Source organism: Mastigoproctus giganteus, chromosome 1 (assembly GCF_048544385.1).
Source record: "Mastigoproctus giganteus isolate SK-2022 chromosome 1, ASM4854438v1, whole genome shotgun sequence".
In the NCBI taxonomy this organism is placed as follows: domain Eukaryota; kingdom Metazoa; phylum Arthropoda; class Arachnida; order Uropygi; family Thelyphonidae; genus Mastigoproctus; species Mastigoproctus giganteus.
Window position 1 is genome coordinate 248,441,237 of NC_143575.1, and position 26,366 is coordinate 248,467,602.

At 36.8% G+C, this 26,366-nt stretch overlaps 1 protein-coding gene across 1 annotated transcript in view; it reads left to right on the forward strand.

Moving 5' to 3' along the window:
• LOC150091738 (ankyrin repeat and IBR domain-containing protein 1-like) overlaps positions 1-26,366 on the forward strand; it is a 228,181-nt gene that overhangs the window by 181,549 nt on the left and 20,266 nt on the right. The window contains exons 16-18 of the mRNA XM_090369550.1: positions 1,730-1,957; positions 5,171-5,342; positions 7,122-7,205. Of these exons, the coding sequence (XP_090225676.1) occupies positions 1,730-1,957; positions 5,171-5,342; positions 7,122-7,205 (484 nt within the window). The remainder of the gene's footprint in view (positions 1-1,729; positions 1,958-5,170; positions 5,343-7,121; positions 7,206-26,366) is intronic.

A 26,366-nucleotide genomic window follows, 5' to 3' on the forward strand; every position in this document is an offset into this window, starting at 1 on the left:
TATAAGAATCAGTTTTGAATGCCTTTGTGATATTTCTCTAAAGCTATTTCTGGAGGTCACAACCATAAAACAATAAAAACAATTTGCACTTTTCTGTTAGTGCAATCTAATTATAAATGGGTAGTAAACTCAATCTTATTGCATTTGCAATAATACCGACAGCTGGAATTCTGTGGTATTTTAAGTTATTATGGTAAAATGTGTTTCTCCTTCGATGAAATCTTGAATCATGCGGAAAAAAAAAAATAATAAATAAATTTTCAAAATCTGCTCTTCATTCCTATTTTTGAAGCTTCATTAAAAAAAATAAATAATAAATAACGCGCAGGTAGCGAAAACCCTCTGCGCAGTATAAAATTTTGGTAGTATACCTGACCGCACAAATCGAGGGATGACTGTATATTTAAAATTTGTCATGATCAACCAAAATTAAAGCTGCGATCGACTCGTTGGCCACCCTCTTGTATATGATGGGTAAGCTATCAAGTCAGATGTCTTTGAAACACTGTAGTTTTGCATATTTGCCAGTAATCACTAATTTGGTTTATTGCAGCCACCCATCCATGTTTGTAGTGAGATTTTTCTTGCCCTGTTTTCCATTGTGGCATTTATCACCTTTCAATTCCAATATGTGGTCTGGTGATTTTTTTAAAAATTATATTAGTTTCATTCAGATTATAAATATTTTTTTTTATAATTTGGATGAAAGTCAAATGAAAGGCATAATTATTTTAAATATACTAATGCTTTTCAAGCTATGTTGAGACTTGGCCTTCATCAACTTTTTTGGCCACACACTACTAGATAAACAGCGTTGAACTGTTTTATTAAATGTTTACTTTTCCTGTCTATTTTTTTTTTTTAAAGTTCTAAGAAGTAAATCTAGATATAACCCTCCTTTCTCTTGAGTTTTAGCATTGGGAAATGGATGATAGACTACTTGTTCATAATGCAGTCTGTTTACTTCATAGAAATCGTTTCCAGTGCAGGTAATATTATTTATTTCATACTCTTTACAACTCAGTGCCTTACTTTCACCTTTTTTTTTTTTTTTTTTTTTGTGTTAATTCAACAATAGTTTTTCCACTTTCCTTGCTTATACCATAATCAATATCTTGTGTGTATTCAACATAGAATCAATAAATTTCATTAATGACTGCATTATGATTATTATTATAATAATAAATATATAATACTATAAATGCAGTATTAACATTATTATTAATGCTCCTGTAATGCTACTTTTATACAGTAAGACTCAAGATATGTTTAATTTAATAAAATGTTTAACAACATACAAAGAAAAGTTATGGGTGCCAAAAATGCAAGTATAGTATTAAGTGTACAGGTTTTCAACTCACACATAAACCATTATTCATAAAAACTGCAGAAAAAAAAAAGCTAAAAAATCAATGTTATCTACCAAAATGAGAAATAGCCACCAAAAAAGGGGAGCATTTCCCCTCTTATAGTGCTCTTTGGGAATAGTCCTTTCAAAAAGCACATAGTGCATTTGAAAGGATTTTGGGAGTTTCCTGTTTTAAATTCTGTTATGAAAAAAAAAAACATGTATTTTTACTTTAATTAAAATGCAGCTTATTTTTCATTTTATAGTGATTTTTTTTTATCCAGATTCCCAGTTTTTATCATAATTCATATGTTCCCAATGAATACAGGAATATATATCATATATGTTTCAATTATACATTATATGAATCTTGTTTTACAGAATGATTTGGAAGAAGTCACAGAAAAGTTATCTGAAATGGTTGCACGCCACTATCTGAGAACACCACGTGCCAAAATTATTCAAACAACTGTTCAAGTAAAGCGGAAAAGACAAGAGTTTATTTCGGCTGTGTCCAAGGGACTTATACCTCCAGAAACTCCACCCAGTATGAGACGCACAAAACGTCGCTATTATCCCAGCTTAATGGGCATTGATCCAGTGGAAGACGTTAGTTATTCTAATATTATGATATTAAGTTACATTTAAAGTATATTTCTTTTTTATATATCCAGTTGGTTACTACACTTATTTATTTTTTTATATGTATATTATATTGTTTTTTTCTACTTATTAGTGAAAATGATGATAAAGAACTATAGTTACTTATACTATTTTTAGGTGCATTTACATGTGCACAAAGCACCTGTTGTCTTCACCGTGTCCATCTGTCCACATCTAACAACTCAACAACAAATGCATGGATTTTCATGAGATTTTATATTTGTTCTTTTAAAAAGATTTGCCAAGCCATTCCAAACTTCAATAAACTTGGACAAATAGAATTCCAGTAATTATTATTTCTTTTTTTCCCCATACATATCGTATACAAGGTGCAGCTAAAATGAAATGAGAATTGTTGCTTGCCAACGCCTTACTACTACACATTTCAACAACATTCATATTGTGCCATAGCTTGTTTTTTTTCTGTACATATCAGTTTTTGTTTCATTGTAATCAGTTAAGTTTTATTGAACTGTACCTCTTTAAGTGAATAAGTTTTTTAACCTTTCAGCAGAAAAATTTAGAGCAAAGGATTGTTATTAAATTTTTAGTGAAACTTGATAAAAATGGTGCAGAAACGTTGGAGATGTTATGGAAAGTGTATGGTGATGAAACTATGGATCAGCCACGTGTAGAAATGGCACAATTGATTCAGAGAGGAGTAGGAAGATTCCTGTGATGACAGGAAGAATCCCAACTTCAATGACAGATGAGAATGTTGAAAAAATTCAAGAGATCATGTGCCAAGACTGTCAGATGAACATTCAGCTAATTGCAGAACAGTTACACATTGACAAAGAAACATTAAGAACAATTTTGATAGAGTGGTTGGGCACAAGAAAGGTGTGCACACTAATGGTTCTCTTCATCCTGACAGACGATCAGAAGCAGAAATGTGTGGAAGTTTGCAGTACAAATTTGGAAAAAATTTGTGGAGAACTTCCAACTTTTTGGATTCACTGATAACAGAAGATGAATCCTAGGTCTTTCAGTAAGATCCACAAACCAAGCGTCAAAGCATGCAGTTGCAAACTCTCTCTTCTTCCTGTTTAAAGGAAGCAAGAATATTTTGATCGAAGATCAGGTCCATGATTGTCGTTTTCTTTGATTGTTGTGGTATTGTTCATGAATTTGTCCTGCTAAATCAGACTGTTAATCAGGCACTCTACAATGACATTTTAGGAAGGCTTTTTGAAAAAATTCGAAAGACGTGGCCCAATTTATAGCCAGACAAATAGTTTTTGGATCATGACAATGCACCATGTCATTCCTCTGCAGTGAGAGAGTTTTTAATTAAAAACACGACCACAACATTGGAGCAATTCATCAGATGCAACTCTGTTCTGTTCCCGAAAATTAAAATCTACCTCAAAGGAAAATGATTTGAGGACTTAGCAGACATTCAGAAGAACACAATGCAGCAATTAAAGACAGTATCTTCCAAGGACTTCTGCTGCTGTTTTAGATCCTGGAAATCACAGATGGGGCACTGCATAAGCACAGCTGGAGAGTACTTTTAAGGGAATAAACATTGAAATTGTTGTATTTAAAATAATAAATGATTTAAAAAAATATTTCTCATTTCTTTTTTAGCCGCACATTTTAGGCTCTTCATATACTGCATCTAATAGTATAATGTGCAGTATATGGATGATGTATAATATGCAGTATGGTAGATGTGCAGAAAAGAAATATATTCTCGGTTTAATTAAGCAAGGTACATATAAAAGGCATTGGTTTTTGAAGATCTCTTTTTTTTTTTTTCTGTCATTTAGTTTACTAAATATATAAACCATGAATTTACTATTTACTTATTATATTAATCTCAGCAGAAATGTGTTTATATGTTCCAATTATCATTAATTGGAATACAAAATTCTAATTAATGACAATTGGCAAAACAGTTATATTGCAAAAACGTTGACTGCATACATTATAAAAATCAGAGAAGATCTGTGAAATACATATTGTATTTCATAGAACTTCTATTTCGTTAAAAATGCTGGAGGAAATAAATTATTACAAAAGGTTGAGTGAATATCATCTTGTGAGGTATGTGCAATGATGTAAAACCAATTTCTTTTATTTATTATTAGCTAATTAATTAGGAATTAATTGGTAACAAAGATAATTATATTAATTATCTTTATAATTATAACAACAATGATTAAATAAAAATTCAAAATAATTTAAGATATAAAAACCAAACATACCTGAAATGTAATGCACTTTGTACATTACCTAACTTTTTCTAATTACCTGATTTATGTGGGAATATAGCATTGGCATTAGTGGAGGCATATGATGCAAGAAAGCAAGCTTATACAGCATGAGCCAAAAAAATAAAAACCTTCCCATTTCACCCATCCATTTGCTCCAAAAGTTTGTCCATCTTTTTCCTTGGATTTTATTTAAGCTATCAGCTTTCACGACAGGTAGAAGTTTGTTCTAGCAATCAACTACTTGCTGGCTAAAGGAAAATTTATGCACATTTATTCTACAACTGTCTTTCCTCAATTTGAGTCTGTCCCCTCAGGTTTGTAATCTGAGAAAGAGGAAGCATCCCATCAGCATTGAGCCTGCTGAAACAATTCAAAGTCTTATACAACTACATCTTTCCTAAAATGAGGCCTCCAGATCTGTATGTAGTACTAAATGTGTGGCCTGACCATTGCCTTATACAAGGGAATAATCACCTCCTTATCCCTGCTAGCAAAATTTCTGTATATCATTGCCAAGACCCCATGAGCTACTTTTGCAGCCCATCTGCACTGCTCAGAAAACTTCATATCTGACTACACAATTAGCCACAGGTCTTTTTCATTCTCCACTACCCTGAGTATAGTGTTTCACACTTGGTACGTCACTCAGGGTTACTGCTTCCCATATGCAGTACTTTGCATTTGTCAGTGTTAAACTTCAGTTGCCACCTCTCAGCCCATCTGCTCTTCGGTTCTTTCTAAATATTCTATCAATTTTTATCAGTATTATATAATAAACACACAGCAACAGCATTCTGTAACTCTCAGAGATGTCCTTTCTCATTATGTGTAATTATTCTTCTTTAATTTATGTATTTATAAATTTTGATTTATTTGTTCTACGTGCACTTTATATTTAAAGAGGATGTGTTTGCTGAAAATATTTTTGTTTCTTCAGGAACAGTTAACCCAAGCAATTATAGCTTCTCTTCAGGAACTTGACCCTAATAATCCTTGGGTTAAAGATGCATCTGGCAGACATACTAATTTGACTGCCATATACGATTGGCCAGATTACGATAGTGATGAAGAAGTCAATACTAACAGTGCCTTGACTGCTAGCCTTCTAGGTAAGATATTGTATATTATACATTATCATGCAGAAAAGGAACATCAAGAAAAACATATTTATTTAAAATTAACATATAACCAACTGTAAAAAATTAAAATAATATTTTAATTATTATTGATCCATTTCTTAAAAGTTGTGTAGTACTGATGGCTGTTTACACTACTCTAAAATAGACCAAGTATTGTGCTCTTAAATATTATAGTCATGCACATCATCCTCATAGGAATAGACACTAACACTAAGTGTCTGTCTGAATGATTATTAAAAATTTTGATGTGTTAAATTTCATATTTAAGAAATATCTCAAATATGAAATAAATTTTGTTACCACATAAGTGTAATAGACACCTTATTAATTATTCCTTTTGTGCTATTCTTTCTTCTTTTATAACAAGTATATTACTTACTGTACCTAATGTAATGTATTATACTATTAGGTATAGTACTTACAGTAATTAAGCATAGTATATATTTTTAAAGTTGCTATTAAAACACTTTAAAAAATATATATATATTATGTATAGTGTTTTTTGTTTTGGATAGTGGCATACATCACATTTCCTTGAAATTCATTCTACATATGGATAGAAAAATCAGAGGGAACATTACTGCTGAAATTCATTAATCCTAGTTTTCTTTTTAAAAAAAAATATTAAATGCATGTTTATTTTTAAAAGTGTCTTATCTCTACGAGACTGCTATATTTTAAGAATGATATAATTAAAAGTAAACATGAAATAGTTGGCACAAAATTTCAGAATTTCACTGCGTTTTTCTGTTAAAAGATTGTTACCACTAAAATTTAGCAAACAATACCTATTTCTTAATTTAAATTTTTTTTCTTTCTTTCCTCCTTTCTTTTTAAATAGTATAAATCAATACATCAAACTTTACACATTGCATGCTAGTAAAATTACAAAAAATACAACTTGGCAACAGATTAATTTAGTTCAAAAATTTAGTAAGTTCATATTACAAAATGTCATACTTTTAATAAGAAGTTAATTATGTTTTTGAACATAACATTTATTTCAATGAGCACTTTATTCTGTTATATATGCGGATGAGTATTTCAATAATGATTACAATGAATTAATTAATTCATTGTAATTGTATAATTACATTGTTACATGTTTTGTTAATTACAATGAGTAACATAATGTAATTAAAGTAATGTAGTTTTGTAATATAAATGTGCAACACATTTACATTATAGAACTTGGAAAATTTGAAAATGAGCACAGCTGAAAAAAAAAAAAAATTCTTTATTATTTTAACTTGGATAAAAAACTATAAATTATTAATTACTGGGATTAAGTCAAAATTTGCTATGATGTCTATGGTCTGTTTTGAATGTGACTCAGTTTCATTTCTTTAAAAATTTTTGTGCTCCCCTGGTAGTTAGTTGTCTTCTTAACATAAAATAATCTGCAAGTAACTTTGTGAGTATTGTATGTTAAGAGATTTCACCAGTTCTTTGAAGTGTATTTTATATTCATATCTGTATATCTCTTGTATAAATAATGTATATTATAGAAGAATGAATTATTAAACATGTATAATTTTGAAATAGTCAAGAATACATTAATTGATTTAGAAAGAATTCACCTAAAAGCATTTTAAGGAAAATTATCTGATTGTGTCAATAGTAGTCTCATTCCCAATATACATAATCAAAATTATAAAAATTATAATTAAACTGTTATAAAATTATAATAACTGATTTTTTTATTTACTGGAAAGAAATATGTGCACATACTTTATGTGCCTTCTATAGGTGTGTGCTCTAGAAATGGCTGCTCAAAACCACGGGCTTGTAATCCTCGCACAGGGAGCATTCACGAATACTGTTCTTTACGCTGTTTTCATATGGACAGGCTGGGAGAGCCAGGTATGTTTTTTTCCATTTGGGATCACAATCCAGCATTAATTATGCATTTTCTGCCATTTGAATGGTTGGAAAATTTTCAATTGATGGCTTAGGACTCAGTGGTTGAAAAACAAAAGTTTTTATATTTCTCTGCATTACTTGAAATAGGTACAGAACAAATCCATTAATGAAGAGTGAATTGTTTGTTTATAGTCTAGTCTAGTCTATATAATGAGTGTATACAGTTTTAGCACATTGGCCATTATTTAAATTTTATATGTAATACAAGGCCTATTGAGTTATTTAAGGTGAATTTAATAAATTCTGTATTTATCTGAAACTAAGGACACACTTTTAATGATGAATCCTCTCAATTTTTTTATTTATTTATTTTTTTTTTGTGATAGGAGAATAAAAACTATTTTTAAAGCATTATCAGTATTGAAGTTTTAATCTTACCACAAGGTTGTAAATTTATCCACTTTTGGAGTAGATGCATACTTGAGTCCTACAGTTCTATACTCATTTCTCTTGTGTTAGGCTCTCATTCACTATTATCAATTTAATTGGTCCCTTTCTGAAGGAATTTGGAATTTCTCTAGTTTCCTGTTAGCACTTAACAGTCTAAAAATACACTTATAATGTCCAGTAAAATGAGTGCACTGGTGTGTGTGCACACGTGATGTAATATACCAGGTCCATTGATTGTGATGAATGTTAGTAATAAATTATTTTTTCAGATTTTTAATAGTTGGGCATCTATCTGCAGTCTGTTTCTGTCTATTCCATAATGTCCTACTATTAAAGATTCAAGAGTTTTATTTTTAATTTATTAATAAGTCCATCATTACAATATACAGAAAGGGATGTATATTATATATTTTTATGCAAATAACAATAAGAAAGTTTGCACATTAGACTTTCAAAAACTTTAACAATAGAGACTTTTGTTTTGGTCAGCAATTTTATAGTCTGCTATGTTACATTAGACTGCAATTTAAGGAATAAATATAAACTTAACTCCATAAAAGAAATATTATATTAAGTAAATAATTTGATTTACATAACACACTACGGTGTTACACATAACAGCACTTTATTCTGTGAAGAGTTTCCATCACATGAATAAGACATAAATCTTTGAGCACTTGCAACCTTCATCCACAGCTGTTGTATCTTTGCAGAATATAATTGGGAGGGAAGTTGCATGTAATCCAGTAATTAAATGCTGTAAATTCTTTATTGAATAGAGTTTATCTATTTTTAATATTGTGGTGTTATATATATTAAATTGCCTACTTGATGTAGCTCCATAAAGAATACTGTTCATTTAAGAACAAAACATCATATTAGCCAAACACAAAGTCAAATGCTCATAGAAATGCCATCAAACTTTATTTGGTTTTCAGTTAAATTTCTTCAATTAGAACTTCTAAGGAAAGGTCTGGGTTAATTAAAGTGTGTTGAAGAGAGAAAGAGAGAGAACAAGCCTGGAGGAAACTATAAATTATATAGTTTGTGCTGACAAGTAAAATATCAGGAAGTCTTATTGCAAACTGAGGCAATGAGAAATTTACAAAAGATATCCAAAATGTAGCCACAAGGTCCCAAGAGACATGGTTATTACCGTTTACTTGATTTTGACTATTTTTAACTGTATGTGTTTTAATATTTAATCCTTTTGAATAAAACAGTTCATGATAAGAAAAAATTGTGTGCTGCTTTATTCAACTTTACACATACAGTAGACTTTCAGAATAATGGCACCTCGAATCCCTGAAGGTACCATTATTTCGATTTTTCCGTTATCTAGAAAGTTTTATTTTTAATATATTTAATGCAGAAATAATGAGGCTAAATAAGAAATAGAGAGAGTAAGATTGCAATTTTATTAACTACACATAAAAAAAAAGATAAAGATGTTGATGATCCAATGTTATATTCTGCCATTAATACACTCCTACCTATGCACTTCTATTTTCTTTATTATATCAAGTTTAGTCTGCAAGTTTAAGTAGCACAGTAGTATCGTGACTATCCTCCCCACACTGGGCGGAAAAGGCCTGGTTTCGAATCCCGTCAATGATGCGAGAAACTTTTATGGGCTTTTTTCACTCCATGGCTGAATAGTCAGTCTCAGGTGTAGATGGCAAGGCTCCCCCCCCCCCCAGAAATTGGGGTTTTTTTTTTCATCCAGCAAAGTAGGAAAATCGACTGGAGAACAGATGCAATTTACAGACACAATATACATGGGTATGAATTAACTTTCCAGGTAGCCCTAATTTAATAGTTTGGATTATATCAAGTTTGTTAGTAAGCTTTGATGTTGTTCTTCCTTTCTTCTCTGTATGGGTTTATTAACTTTAGGGGCCATAGTGAGGGGTTTTTAATTTAAAATAAATGTAAAACAGCAGTATAATCCGTGATATCTGCAGAATTCACTTTCAAAATGGCAAATGTAAACAAATACAGTAATCACTGACTTGCCATTTTCATTTTTCTGCACTGCAAGACATCTGCGCTGTATATAAGCATCCGATCTCAGTGTGCTGTTAGCTCAAATGTTCCATTATTTGGGATGCCATTATTTCAGAAGTCTACTGTATTTACTCTTTAATTTGTTGCTAATCATTTAAATAATGCAGAACCAATCACACACACACACACACACTGCTTTGTTTTTTTGTTTTTTTTTACTTGAATATTGAAACATTTTGAACAGTAAATAAAAAAATTTCAGTAAAGCATTTAAGAAGGTTTATATTATAAATAACTAAAGTAATATTGAGGAAGTGACATGAAAAAATACATTTACCAAAATAAAAAAACAATCAGATTAAAAAAAAATAAAAAGAACAGTATAGCAAATTTCAAAATGAAAAGTCATTAAAGAACAGTGAACAATATCAAAAAACTGCTGATGAGGCTATCTGGAAATGCAACTTTTTCAGGAACCAGTAAATAGAACTTTCTTTATTGTTTAAAAATTGTTTTTTATAACTTTTGATTTAAAATTAGTAGCGAAGGTAATATTTGAGATTCTCTGATTAAATTGGCGAATTTATTCATCTTGGCCTTTGTAATTGCTGAAGAAACCATGATCAACTTCTGCTGCTATAGGTTGATAAGAATGTTTGAAGTTTGCCTCCATTGTTACAATATTGATATAATTAACACTTGAAAGGTTTCTTTGTAGTTTTGTAGCAGTATATCAGAAGAGGTCTATAAAGTATAATTTATAGCAATTGAAACATGTTTTAATCACATAGCAATACATTAATATTCGGAGAACTTTTGTATCAGGATTTGGTGTGAATGTTGTATCACGTAACTAGTAGTGGGATTGTAGGGTTTAAATTATGGTAAACAAATAGCTTGAAGGTTCTAATCAAGTAAGTTGACGTATATATATTTTTGTTAAGAAATTTTATTTATAGTAAGGATATAACTAATTTAAAAGTCTACAAACAAGTATAGCATAATACATATTATTTTGTATTTAGGTGTGTTATTATTCTTGAGTTAAATTGAATTTAAATGGAAAACATGGCTTAGACTATAGCAGCAAAGCAGAGCTCAAAATAACACAAGTCCTGTGACACGTGTAAAAACTCAAGAGGTAGTTCACCTATGAATCATGGACTCATAAAATATGCTGCTTGTGTGAGGTGGATCTGTCTAGAGGGACATGGTGGTACAACCAAGAGGGATGTCTTTGTGTTCGGTGGAAAGGGTATAAGGAAATTAGATGCAAACTCAGCATTCTGATAGACATTTATGAGAGCTTGAAGAACGGGGTAGATACCCTTAAAGGAATTAAAATGGTGGCTTATCAAGCTGTCAGCTGCCCAACTCAAGACCAGAGCCTTCACTTCTGCATCAAGCAAAACAATAGCTAACAAACTAAATGAATGGTAGCTAACAAACTAAATGAATATTTTGCATCGACATTCACACATGAGGAGTTATTCAGCAAGGGGAATGCCAGAGGTGTATTCAACTCTAGCAGTAAGCTACAGAATCTTGAAATAACTGGGAGTAAAGTGGAGGAGAAACTGTTGAAGATAAACACAAGAAAGGCACCCGGGGTGGATGGGATCTATCCAGTTATATTAAAGGAGGCAGCAAAGGAAGTAAGCAAACCCTTAGCCATAATTATGAGAGCTTCCTTGGACTCAGGGGAGGTACCCATAGACTGGAAATGTGCAAATATGACCCCAATTCACAAAGGAGGATCAAAGGCTGACACAAGTAATTATAGACCTGTGAGCTTAACTTCTGTTCCAGGAAAATTAATGGAGGCACTGGTTAAAGAAGCACTGCAGGATCATTTAGACAAGACTTCAGTTATAGCTCAGACACAGCATGGTTTTGTTAAGGGGAGGTCTTGCCTGACCAACTTGATTGGATACTATGATGCAGTCACAAAAGAACTGGGCGCAGGCAATAACTTTGATATTATATACTTGGATCTTAGAAAGGCTTTTGATACTGTTGCACATGGAAGACTGCTACACAAATTGGAGCAGTGTGACATTGGAGGCAAATTGCTACTATGGATAAAGGGGTGGTTGAGGGGGAGAAGACAGAGAGTGGTAATCAATGGACACTGCTCATCGTGGACTAATGTTATTAGTGGAGTCCCTCAGGGCTCAGTGTTGGGTCCATTATTGTTTTCTGTATTTATAAATGATATTGATGATGGTATATCAAGCTTAATGTCCAAGTTTGCAGATGATACAAAGGTTGGCAGGGTTGTCAAGGACACTACTGACACTATGCTGCTGCAACAGGATCTGGAAAGGTTGAGCAGATGGGCTGAGAGGTGGCAAATGAAGTTTAACATTGACAAATGTAAAGTACTACACATGGGAAACAGCAACCCCAGAGCAACGTATCAACTCTGTGGTACTACACTGACAGTGGTAGAGAATGAAAGGGACTTGGGGGTGGTTGTGCAGGCAGATATGAAGTTCTCTGAGCAGTGCAGACGGGCTGCAAGAGTAGCTCATGGAGTATTGTCAATGATATACAGGAATTTTTCCAGCAGGGATAAGGAGGTGATTATTCCATTGTATAAGGCGATGGTCAGGCCACACCTAGAGTACTGTATACAGGTCTGGAGGCCTCATTTCAAGAAGGATGTAGAGCTGCTGGAACGAGTACAGAGAAGGGCAACAAGATTAGTGAATGGAACAAAGGGGTGCTCTTACGAAGAAAGGCTTAAGTTTTGCAAATTACAGTGTCTGGAGACTAGGCACCAGCGAGGTGATCTGATAGAGGTGTATAAAGCCTTGAATGGTTTAAGCATGCTCAATGCTGATGGGATTCTTCTTCTAGCTCAGAAAAATCACCTGAGAGGGCATAAATTCAAATTGAGGAAAGACAGATGTAGGATAGACGTGCGGAAATTTGCCTTTAGCCAGCGGGTGGTTGGTTGGTGGAACAGACTGCCATCCCTTGTGGTGGAGGTTGATAGCCTAAATAAGTTTAAGGCTCAACTGGACATTACTTTGAACGAACAGAGGGGTGAAGTGGAAGTGGGTTTTTTTTTTTTTTTTTTTTTTTGGCTGATGCTGCATAAGCTTGCTTTCTTGCATCAAATGCCTCTACTAATGCTAATGCTAATAGCAATACCCAAGGCAAAATGCGCTGGTCCCACAGGAGGTAGTTATTGTCAGGGAAATATCAAAAAGAATAGGAACAGGGTATGTCTGCCAGGGGAAAAAGTTGACGACATTGTAGAGCAGGTATAATTTTTTAAGGGCACAAAAGTGACATTGTTGTACACATTGGCATTAATGATATTAAGAGTAGGAGATCGAAGGACTTAGTAGAGACATATGATGCAAGAAAGCAAGCTTATACAGCATCAGCCAAAAAAAAAAAAAAAAACCCCTTCCCATTTCACATCCATTCACTCCAAATGTTTCTCTACTTCTGCCTTGAATTTATTTAAGCTATCAACTTCCACAACAACAGATGGAAGTTTGTTCCAGGAATCAACTACCCGCTGGCTAAAGGTAAACTTCCGCACATCTGTTCTACAATTGTCTTTCCTCGGTTTGAATTTATGCCCCCCGAGGTTCCTAATCTGAGAAGAATCCCGTCAGATGTCAGCATGCTCAACCCATTCAAGGTCTTATATACCTGATCAATCAGATCTGTACTCGTTCCAGCAGCTCTACATCCTTCCTAAAATGAGACCTGTATACAGTACCCAGGGTGTGGCCTGATCATTACCTTATATAAGGGATAATCATCTCCTGCGAAAGCAAAAATAAGAGTAGGAGTGTGTTATAGGCCTAATGACTCGAATGAGTACAATGAACAATTGTACAGAGAAATAGAGTGGGCTAGTAAATCGGAATGTCTTATAATGGGGGATTTCAACTTCCCAGATATTGACTGGAACTTGTGGGTTGGGCACTCACACACTAGTCAGACATTTGTGGATTTATTGGATGATTGTTTTCTGCAGCAGCATGTTCGAGAGGCAACCAGAGAAAGTAATACTCTTGATCTGGTTATCAGCAGTGATCATTCATGTATTAGGAATTTGCAGATAAAAGAACCACTAGGTGGCAGTGATCACAGTGTACTGACGTGGGATTTACTTAAAGATTTAATTACCATCGGGGGTAAAGGAAAGGGTTTTTGCTTCCATAAAAAGGCGAGTACAGTGGTCTCCGACAGTTTTTAAATTCTGTACAGTGGAATCAACTGATGATGTTACCAACAGTAAATTCTAAGTGGGAAGCATTCAAGGAATTAATCGTGGATGCTACTAAAAGTTTCATACCTATTAAGAAATATTGTTCAAGGTTTAGGCCTAAATGGTTGTCAGATGAACTAATGAGACTCGTAACAGAGAAGAAAAATGCATGGGATGCAAACAAATTAACACGTGACACAGAAGCCTATGATAGCTACAAGTTGATCTGTAACCACGTTACAAAGGGGGTTAGGCAGGCGAAGGCAGATTACGAGAAATCCTTGGCAAAAGATGCTAAGAAAAACAGCAAGGATTTCTTTACTTATATAAACTCTAAAAGGAAGGGGATGAATCTGATTGGTCCACTTGACATCGATGGTCCGACTGTTGATGATTCTGCTCAGATAGCAAACAAACTGAATAAGTATTTTGCATCTACATTCACACGTGAGGAATTATTAAGGTTTGAAAATAGCATTAGGTTATCAAATTGTAGCAGGATACTTAATGATTTTGTAATAACTGAGAGCAAAGTGGAAGAGAAACTGTTGAAGTTAAACGTAAGAAAAGCACCTGGGGTGCATGGGATCTATCCAGTTATATTAAAGGAGGCGGCAAAGCAACTAAGCAAACCCTTAGCCATAATTATGAGAGCATCCTTGGACACAGGGGAGGTACCCACAGACTGGAGATGTGCTAATGTATCCCCAATTCACAAAGGGGGATCGAAGGGTGACACGAGTAACTACAGACCAGTTAGTTTAACTTCTGTTCCGGGTAAAATAATGGAGTCGCTGGTTAAAGATGCATTGCAGGATCATCTAGACAAGACTGCAGCAATAATTCAGACACAGCATGGGTTTGTTAAGGGAAAGTCTTGTCTGACAAATTTGATAGGATATTATGATGTGGTTACAAAGGAACTGGATGCAAAAAATAATTTTGATATATATTTGGATTTCAGGAAAGCTTTTGACACTGTTGCGCATGGAAGACTATTGTACAAATTGGAGCAGAATGGTATTAAGGGTAAGTTGCTACAATGGATAAAAGGATGGTTAAGTGGGAGAAGACAGAGGGTGGTAATCAATGGGTGCTGCTCTTCTTGGACTAATGTTATTAGTGGAGTCCCACAGGGTTCGGTGTTGGGTCCACTGTTGTTTTGTATATTTATCAATGATATTGATGAAGGTATATCAGGCTTAGTGTTGAAGTTTGCAGATGATGCAAAGGTTGGCAGGGTTGTTAATGACAGTAATGGCAGTGTGCTACTGCAACAGGATCTAGATTATTTGGGCAGATGGGCTAAGAAGTGGCAACTGAAGTTTAACCTTGACAAATGCAAAGTACTGCATATGGGTAGAAGTAACCCCAGAGAAACGTACCAACTGTGTGGTACTACACTTAAGGTGGTAGAAAATGAAAAAGACCTGGGAGTAATTGTGCAGGCAGATATGAAGTTTTCTGAGCAATGCAGACAGGCTGCCAGTGCAGGTCATGGGGTTTTGTCAATGATATATAGGAATTTTGCTAGCAGGGAAAAGGAGGTGATTATCCCTCTGTATAAGGCAATGGTCGGGCCATGCCTTGAGTACTGCGTACAGGTCTGGAGGCCTCATTTTAGGAAGGATGTAGATTTACTTGAGCGTGTACAGAGAAAGGCAACAAGATTGGTGAGGGGAATGAAGGGATCCTCTTATCAAGAGAGGTATAAGTTCTGCAAATTGCAGTGGCTGGAGACTAGGCACGTGCGCGGTGATCTGATTGAGGTGTATAAGGCCTTAAATGGGTTCAGCACGCTGAATTCTGATGGGATCCTTCCACTTGTTCAGATTACGAACCTAAGGGGGCATAAATTCAAATTAAGAAAAGACAGATGTAGATTAGATGTGCGGAAATTTGCCTTTAGCCAGTGGGTGGTTAATTGCTCAAACAAACTTCCATCTATCGTTGTGGAAGTTGATAGGTTGAATAAATTTAAGGAGGAACTGGACAGGCATTTGGAGGGAGTGGTGTGATTTTTTTTTTTTTTTTTTTTTGGCTGATGCTGCATAAGCTCATACATTTGCTTTCTTGCATCACATGCCACTACTATTACTACTAATCCCTGCTAGAAAAATTCCTGTATATCATTGACAAGACACCATTAGCTACTCTTGCAGACCATCTGCAATTCTCAGAAAACTTCATATCTGACTGCACAATTACCCCCCAGATCCTTTTCATTCTCTAACACTCTCAGTGTGGCACCTCTGTAGCCAGGTGGGCAGGAGCAGCAGTGCATAGCACACGCTTCTTAATTAGACCGGGGTTCGAGCTCATGACCACCAAATGTGGAGGATGCGGAAAGGTCAGGGAATGACCACCGCATATCCCCAGAGCAATATGGCCTTAGTTGCTAGTGCTCCTAAAACCAAAATAACAATATAACAACACCCATATGCAGTACTTTACATTTGTCAATGTTAAACTTCAGTTGCCACCTCTCAGACAATCTACTCAACATTTCTAGATCCTGTTGCAGTTGCATACTGTCATTAACAACCCTGCCAACCTTTGTATCATCTGCAAACTTAGATATTAAGCCTGATATAGCCTCATCAATATCATTAATAAATACAGAAAACAACAATGGACCCAACACTGAATCCTGGGGGACTCCACTAATAATATTAGTCCACGAAGAGCCATTGATTACTGCTCTCTGTACCGCTCTCTCAATGCCACACTGTTCCAATTTGTACAGCACTCTTCTATGTGCAACAGTATCAAAAACCTTCATAAGATCCAAGTATATGATATCAGAATTGTTCTTTGCATCCAGTTCCTTTGTGACCACATCATAGTGATCATTATTATGATGAGAGCCTTGTCGATCAATTCGGCCCTGGAAAGATTGTGCAAGGCTCAAGGGGTAGAATTTTTTTCAGCCTGGACTGTACTTGTTAACAGGAGAGATTGCTTCTACAGGGATGGGATACACTTAAATAGAAAGGGTGCAAGAATATTTGCTGATGCTATCGAGGCAGTGTTGGTGGGTCGGAAAACTGCTAGCTTGGGGGGAGACAAAGACCAATAGATTGACAGTAGCCACTGGCAGAGGTGAAAGAGATTCTTGCACTGCTTCTATTAGAATGAGCAGAAGCCTGAAAAACAAGATGCATGGTATTTCAGAGACTGCTGGGAGCCATTGTGGTACAAGTAAACACATGGGTTGTGTTAGGGTAGCTAAGAATAGAAACAGGTGCAGGTATACTTGCGTGTACACCAATGCTAGGAGTTTAGTAAATACATTTGATGAATTTGAGGTATTGCTCAAAACATCGAAGGCAGATATTGTTGGGATATCAGAGACGTGGTGTCACACAGATATAAGGGATGCGGAACTGCAATTTGGGGAGTACAACGTCTACAGAAAGGATAGACAGGATAGGAAGGGGGGAGGTGTTATGCTATTAGTTAAGAAACACATAAAAACCAAGGAAGTGAAGCCAGTCGACATCGCTGGACAGTCCAGTGTGGAATCAGTTTGGTGTGACATAAACATTGGGAGATCAAAATTGAGAGTAGAAGTGTGCTATAGGCCTAATGACTCTGATGAGTATAATAAGGAACTGTACAGGGAAATAGAGTGGGCCAGTAAATCAGAGTTTCTTATAATGGGAGATTTTAATTTCCCAGATATTGACTGGAATTTGGGGGCTGGATACTCACACACTAGCAGGGCTTTTGTGGATTTATTGGATGATTGTTTTCTACATCAGCATGTTCGGGAGGCAACTAGAGGGAGTAATACTCTTGATTTGATTATCAGCAGTGATTCTTCATGCATTAAGAATCTGCAGATAAATGAACCACTAGGTGGCAGTGATCACAGTGTGCTGAAGTGGGATTTACTCAAAGAGGTAACTACCATTAGGGGTAAAGGGAAGGGTTATTGCTTCCGTAAAGGCGACTACGATGGACTGAGACGGTATTTAAATTCTATACAGTGGGAACAACTGATGATGTTACCAACAGCAAATTCAAAATGGGAAGCATTCAAAGAACTTATCTTGGAAGCTACTAGGCTTTACATACCAACTAAGAAATATTGTTCAAGGTTTAGGCCAAAATGGATGTCAGATGAACTAATGAGGCATATGGCAGAGAAGAAAAATGCATGGGATACTTACAAATTAACACATGACACAGAAGCCTATGATAGATACAAGTTGATATGCAACCAAGTTACAAAGGAGGTTAGGCAGGCGAAGGCAGATTACGAGAAATCCTTGGCAAGGGATGCAAAGAAAAACAGCAAAGAGTTCTTTACTTATGTAAACTCTAGAAGGAAAGGGATGAATCAGATTGGTCCACTTGATATTGATGGGTCAAGTGTTGATGATCCTGCTCAGGTGGCTAACAAACTAAATGAATATTTTGCATCGACATTCACACATGAGGAGTTATTCAGCGAGGGGAATGCCCGAGGTGTATTCAACTCTAGCGGTAAGTTACAGAATCTTGAAATAACTGGGAGTAAAGTGGAGGAGAAACTGTTGAAGATAAACACAAGAAAGGCACCCGGGGTGGATGGGATCTATCCAGTTATATTAAAGGAGGCAGCAAAGGAAGTAAGCAAACCCTTAGCCATAATTATGAGAGCTTCCTTGGACTCAGGGGAGGTACCCATAGACTGGAAATGTGGAAATGTGACCCCAATTCACAAAGGAGGATCAAAGGCTGACACAAGTAATTATAGACCTGTGAGCTTGACTTCTGTTCCAGGAAAATTAATGGAGGCACTGGTTAAAGACGCACTGCAGGATCATTTAGACAAGACTTCAGTTATAGCTCAGACACAGCATGGTTTTGTTAAGGGGAAGTCTTGCCTGACCAACTTGATTGGATACTATGATGCAGTCACAAAAGAACTGGATGCAGGGAATAACTTTGATATTATATACTTGGATCTTAGAAAGGCTTTTGATACTGTTGCACATGCAAGACTGCTACACAAATTGGAGCAGTGTGACATTGGAGGCAAATTGCTGCTATGGATAAAGGGGTGGTTGAGGGGAAGAAGACAGAGAGTGGTAATCAATGGACACTGCTCATCGTGGACTGATGTTATTAGTGGAGTCCCTCAGGGCTCAGTGTTGGGTCCATTATTGTTTTCTGTATTTATAAATGATATTGATGATGGTATATCGGGATTAATGTCCAAGTTTGCAGACGATACAAAGGTTGGCAGGGTTGTCAAGGACACTACTGACACTATGCTTCTGCAACAGGATCTGGAAAGGTTGAGCAGATGGGCTGAGAGGTGGCAAATGAAGTTTAACATTGACAAATGTAAAGTACTACACATGGGAAACAGCAACCCCAGAGCAACGTATCAACTCTATGGTACAACACTGACAGTGGTAGAGAATGAAAGGGACTTGGGGGTGGTTGTGCAGGCAGATATGAAGTTCTCTGAGCAGTGCAGACGGGCTGCAAGAGTAGCTCATGGAGTATTGTCAATGATATACAGGAATTTTTCCAGCAGGGATAAGGAGGTGATTATTCCATTGTATAAGGCGATGGTCAGGCCACACCTAGAGTACTGTATACAGGTCTGGAGGCCTCATTTCAAGAAGGATGTAGAGCTGCTGGAACGAGTACAGAGAAGGGCAACAAGATTAGTGAATGGAACAAAGGGGTGCTCTTACGAAGAAAGGCTTAAGTTTTGCAAATTACAGTGTCTGGAGACTAGGCACCAGCGAGGTGATCTGATAGAGGTGTATAAAGCCTTGAATGGTTTAAGCATGCTCAATGCTGATGGGATTCTTCCTCTAGCTCAGAATAATCACCTGAGAGGGCATAAATTCAAATTGAGGAAAGACAGATGTAGGATAGACGTGCGGAAACTTGCCTTTAGCCAGCGGGTGGTTGGTTGGTGGAACAGACTTCCATCCCTTGTGGTGGAGGTTGATAGCCTAAATAAGTTTAAGGCTCAGCTGGACAGGTATTTTGAACGAACAGAGGGGTGAAGTGGAAGTGGTTTTTTTTTTTTTTTTTTTTGGCTGATGCTGCATAAGCTTGCTTTCTTGCATCAAAAGCCTCTACTAATGCTAATGCTAATACTAATGCTAATGCTAAGAATATAGACGGATAATTTGAAATATGTGTGTATAATGCTAATGCTAATAGTAACCAATGAAATTGGTCAGACAAGACTTCCCCTTAACAAACCCATGCGGTGTCTGAACTATAACTGAAATCTTGTCTAGATGATCCTGCAGTGCTTCTTTGACCAGTGTCTCCATTACTTTTCCCAGAACAGAAGTTAAACTAACAGGTCTGTTGTGTCACCCTTTTTCCTCCTTTGTGAATTGGGGTCACATTTGCACATCTCCAGTCCATGGGTACTTCCCCTGACTCCAAGGAAGCTCTCACAATTATGGCTAAGGGTTTGCTTACTTCCTTTGCTGCCTCCTTTAATATAACTGGATTGATCCCATCCATCCTAGGTGCCTTTCTTATGTTCAACTTCAAGAATTTTTCCTCCACCTTGCTCTGAATTATTACAAAATCATTTAGCTCACTGCCAGAGTTTAATACAGCTCTGGCATTCCCCTCCCTGAATAACTCCTCATGTGTAAATGTAGATGCAAAATACTCATTCAGTTTGTTAGCTATCTGAGCAGGATCATCAAAGTTGAACCATCGATATCAAATGGACCAATCTGATTCATCTCCTTCCTTCTAGAGTTTACATAAGTAAAGAACTCTTTGCTGGTTTTTTTTGTATCCTTTACCAAAGATTTCTTGTAATCTGCCTTTGCCTGCCTAACATGACTTACATAACAAGTACAGAGCAATGTTGAGAAAAAGTCACTAGTTAGGGATTAAAATTGAAAGTGTCCGCAATTCTGCCCAGACGTGATAGGAGGAAGTATATTATGAGAGTCCTATGAATCCATTCGGCCCTGGAGAGATTGTGCAAGACTCATGAGGGAATTTTTCTCAGCGTGGTCTGTACTTTTTAACAGGAGAGACTGCTTCTAGAGATGGGATACCCTTAAATAGAAAGAGTGCAAGAATATTTACTGTACTATCAAGGCAAGGTGCCTCCGTAGCCAGGTCGGCAGGAGAAGTAGTGCGTAGCACACGCTTCTTGATTAGACCAGGGTTCGAGCCTGTGACCACCAAATACGGAGGATGCGGAAGGTTCAGGGAATGACCACTACATATCCCCGGAGCAATATGGCCTTAATTGCCAATGCTCCTAAAAACCAAATAACAACAGCTATCAAGGCAGTGTTAAGTGGTTCAGAAAACTGCTATCTTGGCGAGGGGAGAGACACAGACTAACAGATTGATAATAGCCACAGGCAGAGGTGAAAGTGGTTCTTGCACCGCTTCTGTTCCAATAAAAGCAGTGGCTCTTGCACTTCTTCTATTGGAACATGCAGTAGCCAAGAAAAAAAGCGTTGGGAAATTCAAGCCCTGCTGTGGGGTCATCATGGAACAAGTAGATAGATGGAGATTAGGGTAACCAGGAGTAAGAACAGATGCATGTATACTTGCATGTACACTAATGCTAGGATTATAATAAATAAAGTTGAGGAATTTGAAATACTGATGAAGTCATCAAATGCAGGCATTGTGGGGAATATCAGTGGCATGATGTCACTCAGACATAATGGACACAGAATTTGAATATGGGAAGTATAATGTGTACAGAAAGAACACAGTGTATAGTGTTGTTTGTAAAGTGGTATCAGAGGTCACCCCCTCCCACTCTGCATTGTATATTTTGTGATGCAGTACAAACTGTTTAAAGAGTGAAGTTTTAGTATAGTATTGAGTTGTGTTCTTCTGTTAATTCCTCTTGCAATGTAGTACAAACTGTTTAAAGAGTGAAGTTTTAGTATAGTATTGAGTTGTGTTCTTCTGTTAATTCCTCTTGCAATGTAGCCGCAGGGCCCTGCATAGCCCATCCTTCATCCCATGGAGGCAGGCTGGGTGTAGTAGGGAATAAAAAACATCTTTGGCTGGAGCAAATGCTGAATGCTGCCTGAGCTTGCCAGAGAAAGTCTCGAGTCAAAAAAAAAAAAAAAAAAAAAAAATGCTGGAAACTTTTTTGTTGGAAAGGGAGAGCGGGGCGATAGGTTCAAGTAGTGGAGAAAGGGGGATGAAGGTAAAGGATATGGATAATAGGAAGACTTTCCAGTGGAATGAGCCCACCCTCCTTGAGGGTGGGGAAGAGGAGTGTCAACAGCAGAAAAAGGTTTGTGGCAGTAGAATCCACCAGGCAAGGTGTTTGGGTAGAAGGTGGGGAAGGGAAATAGCTAATGGAAGGAGTAGAGCCATAATGGAAATGGACAGCATTTCTCCTTTTGAAATCCCGCACTGGCCAGACCAGCTGCAGCCAGTGTCAGCAGTCCCCATTCTATGCCTCAAAGGAGGGGAGACACAATGTCAGCATGGCAGGGGTGGGGGTTTCCTAGTAGGTTGCACCCAGTGCAGTCTAATTGGGAGGGCCTGTAGAACTATACACGCACATTATACATGTACTCAGCTCAGCTGCACACCTATCGTACTTACACTTACACAAGTACACGTTCTTTTTTTTTTTTTTTTTGACATATTTAGGGGCAGACTGGAAAACAGCATATAACACAACTTGCACTTGCATATTTGCCTTCTGACATTCGTCATCATACAGAGACACGTACCATATCTGTTAATTCACACAAGCACACAGATATGAACCCTCAATTATGTCCAAAACCGGGATGTGATCAAGAGCTCCAACCAAAACATAGACTGTCATGTACACCTGTCATTCATACAACTACTCATGCAAGCTTTTGCCCATAGCCAAGACCACAGGGGCTCAGCCACAATCATTTCATGCTCTTGGATATATAACCATACATAGAATGGAGAGGAGGGGGGAAAAGTTTCACTTTTCTGTCAGGCACATGCACAGACACAAGCTCTCAGACACATCTGCCAATGCAGATGCGACAGAGAGCTCCAACTAGGGTTAAGCCATTTTCCATCAGACATGCACACAGACACAAGCTCTCAATCACACCTGGCAACATGGATCCAACGGAGATCTCCAACCAAGGTTAGACTGATATTTTTCACCAAACATCCACACAGACACAAGCTCTCAATCACATCCAGCAACACAAACATGATAGTGAGCTTCAGCCAGGGTTAACTAATATACAGACATGGTGACTTTACACGTTCATACTTGCAATCCTGTGCCCAGAGCCAAGTCCACCAAAACTCAGCCACAGCAGGACACACACACACACACACACACACACACACACACACACACACACACACACACACACACACACACACACACACACACACACACACACACACAGACATTTAAATGTTTAAGCCAACTTATACTCATAAACTTTACCCATTCATTCAATAACAGATACTCATTCATAAGAAAACATAGGTATATAAAAAACATAAAGGGACATAAATATAATACACGAAAACATACATACTACTAGTAACATCAACAATATCTCACATACATTCTGACTGGGTGTAAAACACAATTCAACAGGCCAGTCTCAGTTGGGGTTGTCTGCTTTGGTAGGTGTCACAATCAGGTAAGCATTCTTGTCTAAATAGTGGGAGATATGTCAGTGTTGGTATAGCATGTTGCTTCTGGTCTGAAAAACCTTTTGAGCAAACTCAGAGAAGGACATGTAATGCATTTCATCAGAGATGTGTAGTTTCTCATCTCTGCAGTTTATTGGTCCATTCTTTGAGATAAGTCTACATCTGTGGGGATGGTAATTAGATTAGGGAGTCATAAAGGACATGGGTCCAATCATCATCAGCTCTACAGATATATTTGGGATCCTGGGTGAGACCCAGTTGGCACAACTTTGTTCAGGAAGCCATGCCCTGTTGGTAAAAATGTGGTGTGGAGCCCTGAGGCATACCAGGGAGGTGGTTTAGGGGGAAGTGGGGTTACCTGGGGTAGAACCTCCTAGTGACTTTCCCATTAGGTGTTTGCTTCCATCAACTTTGCCATAAGTGGTAGAGTTGATGGGAGCTTTTCTTCACCTGTTTTATGTCAGCCTCAGTGTTTATAGCAATCCTTAAGATGTTAGTTGGAATTTTATTCTTCAGGCTATAATTAAGGCTTCTTCTAATTACTTCAGTTTAATGGCAGTTCCCCTGCCAGGACCTATAAAGTAGGTGTACTGACTGTAGTTAAGAGTATAAGCCTCCTTACAGAGGATTATACTCTTAACTACAGTCAGTACACCTACTTTATAGCTAGCTTCTTTTTTCTTCTGTCTAGAGTGACCCTGGCTCTAGCTTCTTTTTTCTTCTGTCTAGAGTGACCCTGGCTCTATCTTCTTTTTTCTTCTGTCTAGAGTGACCCTGTAGTACCATATGCCTGCACTATAGGTAATGACTGGGAAAAAAATGGCCTTGTAGACAAGTACAGTGTCCTCCTTTTTAGTCTCCAGTCAGTGCTGTTGATTCTAACAATCATACCTGCATAGTTCCTAACTTTTTTAGCTATGTTTACAAGTTGTTGGCAGAAGGTTAACTTATCAAATATCATACCTAGGTATTTCAGTTCAATGACTAGAGCTATTGTTTTATTTGCTATTTTAATCTGTGGATGTCTCTTCCAGGTACCTTTCAACAGAATTGATAATAGTTTTATTGCTGAATATTGTTAATTGTTGCATTTTTAAATGCATTTCTAAAAATGCATAGTACAAAAAGGACAGACAGGGAAGGAGAGGGTGTTTGGCTATGCTCTTAGTTCAGAAACATATGAAATCTAAGGCCGTGCATCCAGTCAACATGGGTGACCAGTGTAATGTTGAGTCAGTTTCAGTTTGGTGTGACATAACCACTGGGAAAACCAAAATGAGAATAGGAGTGTGTTATTTTGTTGAGTATAGCAAACAACTGCGCAGAGAAATAGTGGGCCAGTAAATCACAATGTCTTATAATGGGGATGGTAATTTTCTAGATATTTACTGGAACTTGTGGGTTGTTCACTCACATATTTTCAAGACTTTTGTGGATTTATTGGATGATTGTTTTCTATAGCAGCATGTTAGGGAGGCAATGAGAGGAATCAGTACTCTTAATCTGATTATCAGCAGCAATTCTTCATGCATTCAGAATCTGCAGGTAGAAGGTACTTGGAGTGGCAGCGATCATAGTATACTGATGTGAGATTTACTTAAAGACATAGGAAAAAGGAAGGGCTTTTGCTTTTGTAAAGATGATGACTACAGTGTTCTCAGATAGTTTTAAATTCTATACAGTGAGACCATCTGATGATGTTACCAACACCAAATTCTAAATGGGAAACACTCAGAAAGTAATTGTAGAAGCTACTAGGATTTCATACCAACTAAGAAATACCATTCCTGCTTAGACCTATTATTATTATTATTATTATTAGCCATATGGTGAGAAAGCCTGAGGCTTATGCCGCACCAGCCAAAAAAAATTTCCAATTTACTCTGGGGGAGAGAGAGAGAGAGAGAGAGAGAGAGAGAGAGAGAAAGGAATCACCAAGAAGGAGAAGAATTATGATATCCAGCTCAGGACCCTGGGTGTGCCAAGCCCATATTCACCAGATGTGAGCCCCTGGGTTAAATGGATGTGAGATGAACTGATGAAACTTGTAGCAGAGAAGAAAAATGCATAGGATACATATAAATTATCAGGGATATAAAAGCCTATGGCAGTTATAAACTAGTCTTATCAAGTCACAAGGGAGGTTAGGCAAGATGGGCAGATTATGAGTAGTCTCTGGCAAAGAATGCCAAGAAAAGCAGCAAAGACTTTTTTTACTTATATTAACAACAGAAGGAAGGGGATGAATCACATTGGCCCACTTGATGTCTTCAGTTTAACTGTTGATGAACCTGCTGAGGATGCTGACAAACTGAATAGGTATTTTGCATCTACATTCATGCATGCATGAGGGGTTATTTAGGGAGGGGGGAATGCCAGAATTTCATCAAAATCTAACAGAGAATTAAATGATTTTTAGTTAACTGAGAGGAAAGTGGAAGAGAAACTGTTGAAAAGTTTAACAAAAAAAAAAAAAAGTTGCTTGGGGTGGATTGGATCTATCCAATTTTATCTTGCCATAATTATGGCAAACTCTTAGCCATAATTATGAGAGTATCTTTGGATTTGGGTGAGGTCTCTATGGAAAAGAGATGTGTGAATGTAGCTCCAATTCACAAAGGGGGATCAAAAGGTGACATGAGTAATAACAGACCTGTTAGCTTAACTTCTATTCCAGGATAAATAATGGAGTCAGTGGTTAAAGAAGTAATATTAGCAGGAACAAAGGAACTGGATGCAAAAAAAATAATTTTGTTATCCTATTTCTGATGGGATTCTTTCTCATGCTCATGCTATGC